The 6000-nt window shown below is 42.5% G+C and overlaps 1 protein-coding gene across 1 annotated transcript in view; it reads left to right on the top strand.

Moving 5' to 3' along the window:
- Positions 1-497: 497 nt before the first annotated feature.
- Positions 498-6000, top strand: part of PDR2 (phosphate deficiency response 2) — a 115678-nt gene continuing 110175 nt past the window's right edge. The window contains exon 1 of the mRNA XM_087664994.1: positions 498-887. Coding sequence (XP_087521120.1) covers positions 642-887 — 246 coding nt within the window. The 5' untranslated portion in view covers positions 498-641. The remainder of the gene's footprint in view (positions 888-6000) is intronic.

The raw sequence follows: 6000 nt of genomic DNA, 5'->3' as shown, positions 1-6000 counted from the left end.
AACTCTTAGCAAAGCCTTCAAAAGTATTTGGAAGCTGGAGTTAGCTTTAAGGCTGCTTGCATGGAGAGTGATTATGGGCATCTTTTGGTCAGCTAGCAAGTTGAAGGACAGGGGTATCACTAATTGGAGATGTTATTGTGGAAAAAGGGAGTCCATAATGCACGTATTTTGGAATGGAGCATTGTTGCAAGAGTGTGGGAGCAAATTTAGCTCTCAAAGAGCTATAAGATCAAGGAACTCCTCATGCTTCTAGGGAATAAAGGAAGTTGTTTCATAGAACAAACTTCGATGTAAAGTATTAGGTCTATGGTTAAAAGGCTTTTATGGTTGGTGCACTAAGTCAAGAGGAATTAGATGGGCTAGTCCCACTTGTGCACCAAGCCCCATAATGTAAGTGGAAAAATTTTTAGATTGATAAAATAAGTACTATTTATATAAATCATGGCATACATAAAAATAATATTTAGTTTTAGTCTGCAATGGGCAGGATGGACGGTGTATGAGAGGGGGGTTGCAACACTGACAAACGCACTCTTACGGTACCATGATCGATCTGCAACTTTCACAGGGTTAGAAGAAGAAGAGGAGGAGGACGGGGGGGAGAAGGCGGTATCATCATTCCCTCTTCTTGAGGTATCGCCATGGCTGTCCCAGTGGATGGCAAGGCAGTCCAGTGCGTGGAAGTCTACAAATGGAGGCCTTTGCCCCGGCGTCTCGACGTATGGCCCTTCGCGATCCTGTACGTGAGCTGGATGGCCTTGGCGCTGCCTGGGCTGGAGCTCATGGATGCCATGATCGTGCTCGGGGCACTCGTGATCGTGCACATCCTCACCCTGCTGTTTTCTGCGTGGTCGGTGGAGTTCCGATGCTTTGTGCAGGCTTACAAGGTGAGCTTCCCTTTCCCTTAACGTTATTCTTCCTGTATCAGAAACTTCTATTGATTATTTCATTTGTGTAATACATCTCTTGTGACTTCGCATTCTTTTTGTTCGGATTAAGCATTTCACAAAAGCTGAAATTGAAGCTTATGGTGTGTGAAACAATTGCATATTTACATTCCACAGAACTGATGCCATAGATTCTCAGTCAGTTTCTAAACCTTCTTACAATAGAAAGTCTGCTGGCACGGGCTCTTTCAAGGGTACCTTTATAGTTATACAACCAGACCAAGGTTTTGCAGCCAATTGTCAAAGCTGCATCATCATCAGACTCGGGAAAGTATTGGCACTAGACCGTAGTATAATATATAGTCTTATCATTGCGATTCCACTAAATATCACTAGGACTGGATCTCTTGGTTTCCTTAATTTGCCAGTCCCACTCTTGCCAGCACTGCACTCATCCCTTCTTCAGTGAGAGTGTCTCAGTTAGGTGTTTGAGCTTTGCCTCAACATCAGCTGAAGGAGAAAGTCATAGGCCTTGCAAAGTGAATACAAGTGGGAGAGTTTGCATCAGCCTGCAGGTTTAATCCCTGGCGTGTCAAGGATTTAAGAGTTTTATTGGAGGAGTAATTTGGCCATTCTCAGTTAATCTAAAGTGAAACTTGGCTGTTAGAGCAGCATGTGGCAAAGATGCAGCTGACGTAGGGCAGTAAGACAGAAAAATGCAGCATATGGACCAGCCTGAAGCAGCACATGCAGCACAACAACTATGAAAGCTCAGAATGCAAGCTCTAATAACTGTCACTGAACTAGAGAGCAATGGATAATTAAAATGTCGGTAAACAAGAGAGGCACATTCAAAACTCTTACACAGGAAGGTAAATGTGTGCAGCAAAGAACATGTACCAACTGAAGTTTAAAGAGCGTACAAACAAATCTGTCTATACTAAATTGAAACTCTAATATTTGCATGAACATAAGGGCCATGTGCACTAAAATCGAAAAGAGGCCAAGGTACTCTATTGTACACCCAAACTCTATGTAGGGTAAAAAATGCTAAATTTTATCAAAACTTGGCATAATTTTATAAATATGGGCGCTATTCTGAAATTCATCATTTGTGTTTTGAGCTGGTGCGATTCCCCAATTCTAGAAAATGTTTGTATATGTCTATTTGAGTGTCTTATTCATGATCTTTGTTTGGCTGTTGCTTAGGTTATAGAAAATTGAAGATGAGTGCCCAAAGCATAGAAAAGGACCTTCCAAACATGTGCCATGAACTTGCATCTCGAGCAAAAACAATCTTATTGTACAAGTGTCTAGTGAGACTCCTTGTTGGAGTCTAGCCATAGTAACATGGTATAGGTCTCGGGGATGGGGATGGGGACGAAGGCGGGGGACAAGTATTACCACCATCCCTTGTTACCATGAGAGGGGGTTCGAACATGGGTATGAGATTGGGTTATTAGGAGGACAGGATGGGACTGGGATGGGAAGCTAGAAAATGGCCATCCCTTGTTATTATGAGTCTAGCTCTAGTTTTATGGCATTCTTTGCTGTATTAGCTGTTTTGGGGGACTCTGTTTCATGGTTGGCTGGTCTTGGGAAGTTTTGCTATGTGAAAATTCATACAATACAATAATAGGTGCGCTGTTTGGGTCATTGTTTTGCAAAATATCCCATACTCGTTGTCTAATGCGTAATATGATAATTGTGGGGTGTATGCACATATAGGTTGAGATTCTCCCTCCCTTGGACATGTCACTAAGAAGTGCAACTCACAATTAGTCTATCTAATATCATGAAGTCTATCTAATATCATGAAGTTTTGGATGTCTTATATTATTGAGAAATCAAGTCATTCGATACATTTTTTCTCCTTCATTTCTATATTTGGTTTCCATGTACAATGCCAAAAGGCCTTTTTGGGTGCCTTTTGAGAGAGTTGAGGTGCCACTCTAGAGACTTCAGTGGGCGACACTCTAGACAGTCTATGCCTATATATACGGCATTGACTCCACCCATTCTGTCCATCTCACATTCATTCCTTTTGACGTTTTGTTACTCTCTTCCACTCCATTGCTGTTCACACAGCACTCGGAGGACATTGCAGGTCGTGATCTTCATCTCTCCTTGCACCAAGTGCTCTTTCTTCTTCACCTTCTTGGCTGCATTGTGGGTTGCAAATTCTATTCCTCCACTTGGCGACCATCTCCACTATCTGGTGTCAAATTGTACCTGCATTTTTGGTTGTAGATTCTCTTTCTCCACCTGGCGACCATCATCTCCATTTGGCATCAGCAGGCACTTGTGTTTTGGCTAGTGGATCACCTCTCTCTACCTGGCGATAGTGCTCTCCACTTGGTGTCAAGCTTCAGCCTCTCAGGTTGTATTTTGTAGTTTGACACCTCCTTGGCATTGGTAATGGCTCCGACGGGCACGTGGTACCTTAGGCACTTGCATTTTTGCAGTTTTGTTTTATCAAGGGTTGGATTTTCTCATTTGGCAGGCCATCCTATCGATTCTCATCTTTCAGAGCACGCATTTGTAGCTGGTGATTTTCTTCGTTGACTTAGACAGCATGAGAGTCGTAGTAGACAACTACTACAGGTGACTCGCAAGGAAACGTGGCTAGTAAGTTCCTTAGATAGATGAGCTTCGTAGTACCATCAAAGAGAGCTTGATACTTTGCCTCGGCCATGGAAGCCACCATTCTCTCCTGCTTATATCTAGCCCAAGAGATGGGTGCCATGTCTAAGGTGTAGAGATAGCCGCCATGGGAACACTGGGTGTTAGGATCTCGTGTGCAGTTAGAATCAGTATAGCCTCTACAAGCATAAACCATGACCATAAGTTAGTCCATAATTATAAGTATACTGTGAATATCTTAACACACGAAGATAAGCAATCCAATGAGACCTTCTAGGTGCATTAAGATATTAACTAAGCAAACTAACTGAGTATGCAAGATTAGACCTAGTATGAATTGAAAGAAAGTGAAAATGCCTAAGTGGTGTGCGCAGCGAGAATGGAGTGTGTTCAGCAATAGAGAGTGCAGAGAGAGTAGAGACTTGAGTTGGGTGTGTACCAGTGTGGCACACACAAAGAATGAAAGAATGTATTTATGTTTTAGGGTACGGTACATTTACACCCGCAAGAGTGCGGTCACATGTACAAGTAAAATATATACATGGGAAGTGTAGCGAAGGGCCTTTACGGGAAGTGTAGTGAAGGGCCTTTACACCCAACAACCTCCCACTTAAAGGCCATGAGCAAACCTTTAACCAACTCCCACTAGTCGAATGCAATGCTCATGCTGAGCCTTTGCAAGATTTTTTGTGAGAGCATCTGTAGGGTTATCTTGTGTTTTGATCTTAGTCAGTGCGACTAGACCATCATCCAGAACTTGTCTGATAAAGTGATACCGTACATCAATATGTTTAGTATGTGCATGAAACATGGTATTCCTAGCCAGACATATAGCACTCTGGCTATCACATCCAAGTACAGGTGTTTTGGTGGGCAGCCCAAAATCCTTGACCAAGCGACCAAGCCAAACAGCTTCTTTCGAAGCTTCAGTGGCTAAAATATATTCAGCCTCAGTGGTAGAAAGTGCTACTATCTTTTGCAATCTAGAGCACCAAGAAATTGCCCCACCAGTCAAGGTAAATATATACCCACTAGTAGACTTGCGAGTATCCAAGTCACCTACCATGTCTGCATCACAATATCCCTGCAGATCTAATGTACCATTTCCATAGCAAATACATTTTCTTTGTGTGCCCTTAAGGTATCGAAAGATGCATTTCACTGCCTCCCAATGTGCTTTGCCAGGGTTCGACATAAACCTGCTCACAATTCCCTCTGCATGAGCAATGTCAGGTCTAGTGGCAACCATAGCATACATGAGTGATCCACAAGCTGAAGCATAAGGAACACCCTTCATAGAGGTGGCTGCCATGTCATCTTTTGGGCAATCAACTTTGCTAAGCTTAAGGTATGGTGGTAATGGAACACCAAGTGACTTAGCATCTGTCATAGAGAAACGATCAAGTACTTTGTTGATGTACTTTTCTTGTGAGAGAAATAAGAGCTTCTGCTCTCTATCTCGCGTCACACGCATGCCCAAAATATGTTCAGCTGCACCCAAGTTCTTCATGGAAAAGGCTGAATTCAGCTGTCTTTTCAATGCATTAACCTGGCTCTTATGCTTACCAACAATAAGCATATCATCCACATAAAGCACAAGGATAATAAGGCTTCCATCATCAGCCTTCTTTGTGTATAAGCAGTGATCTGCATTGCTTCTTTTAAACCCATGTGAGAGCATGAAGGCATCAAACTTCTTATACCACTGTCTAGGAGCCTGTTTTAAACCATACAAGCTTCTCTTAAGCTTGCACACCAAATGCTCCTTTCCTGGCATAACAAAGCCCTCTGGCTGTTTCATATACAGCTCTTCTTCTAAATCACCATGCAGGAATGCAGTTCTAACATCCATCTGATCAAGTTCAAGATCCATAGATGCAACAATAGCAAACAATACCCGAAGAGTGGTCATTTTGACAACAGGTGAAAAGACTTCCTGAAAGTCAATCCCCTCTTTCTGAGTATAACCCTTAGCCACAAGCCTGGCTTTGTATTTGGGTTTGCCATCCACACATTTGATTTTGTAGACCCACTTGTTAGGAATAGCTTTCCTATCTTTGGGCAATGAACCAAATCCCAAGTATCATTCTGATACAATGACTTCATTTCTTCCTGCATAGCTTGCTCCCACTTTTTCTTTAACTCACATGACAATGCCTCTTTATATGTAAGAGGCTCACCCTCATCTGTGAGTAAAATGTAGTCCAAAGAGGGATCAAACCTCTGTATTGGTCTCCTGACACGTGTAGACCTTCTCACCCAATGATCTGTGTTATCAGGCAATGGATCTACATCCAAAGGAATGTCAATGACCTCATTATTTGGCTGCTGAACTGCATTTTCAGGTTGCTGTAATAAATTTTCAGGCTGCTGTAATTGATGTTCAGCATGCTGATTTTGTTGCCCAAACTGATTTTCAGCATCCCTTTGCTGCCCATTTGCATCTGGCTCAATAATGACACGCTGATTA

Source organism: Lygodium microphyllum, chromosome 24 (genome assembly GCF_053477565.2).
Source record: "Lygodium microphyllum isolate KBCC chromosome 24, Lygodium_microphyllum_v1.1.10, whole genome shotgun sequence".
Classification (NCBI taxonomy): domain Eukaryota; kingdom Viridiplantae; phylum Streptophyta; class Polypodiopsida; order Schizaeales; family Lygodiaceae; genus Lygodium; species Lygodium microphyllum.
The sequence above is the reverse complement of the archived record's forward strand: the minus strand, read 5'-3'. Positions and strand labels throughout refer to the sequence as shown.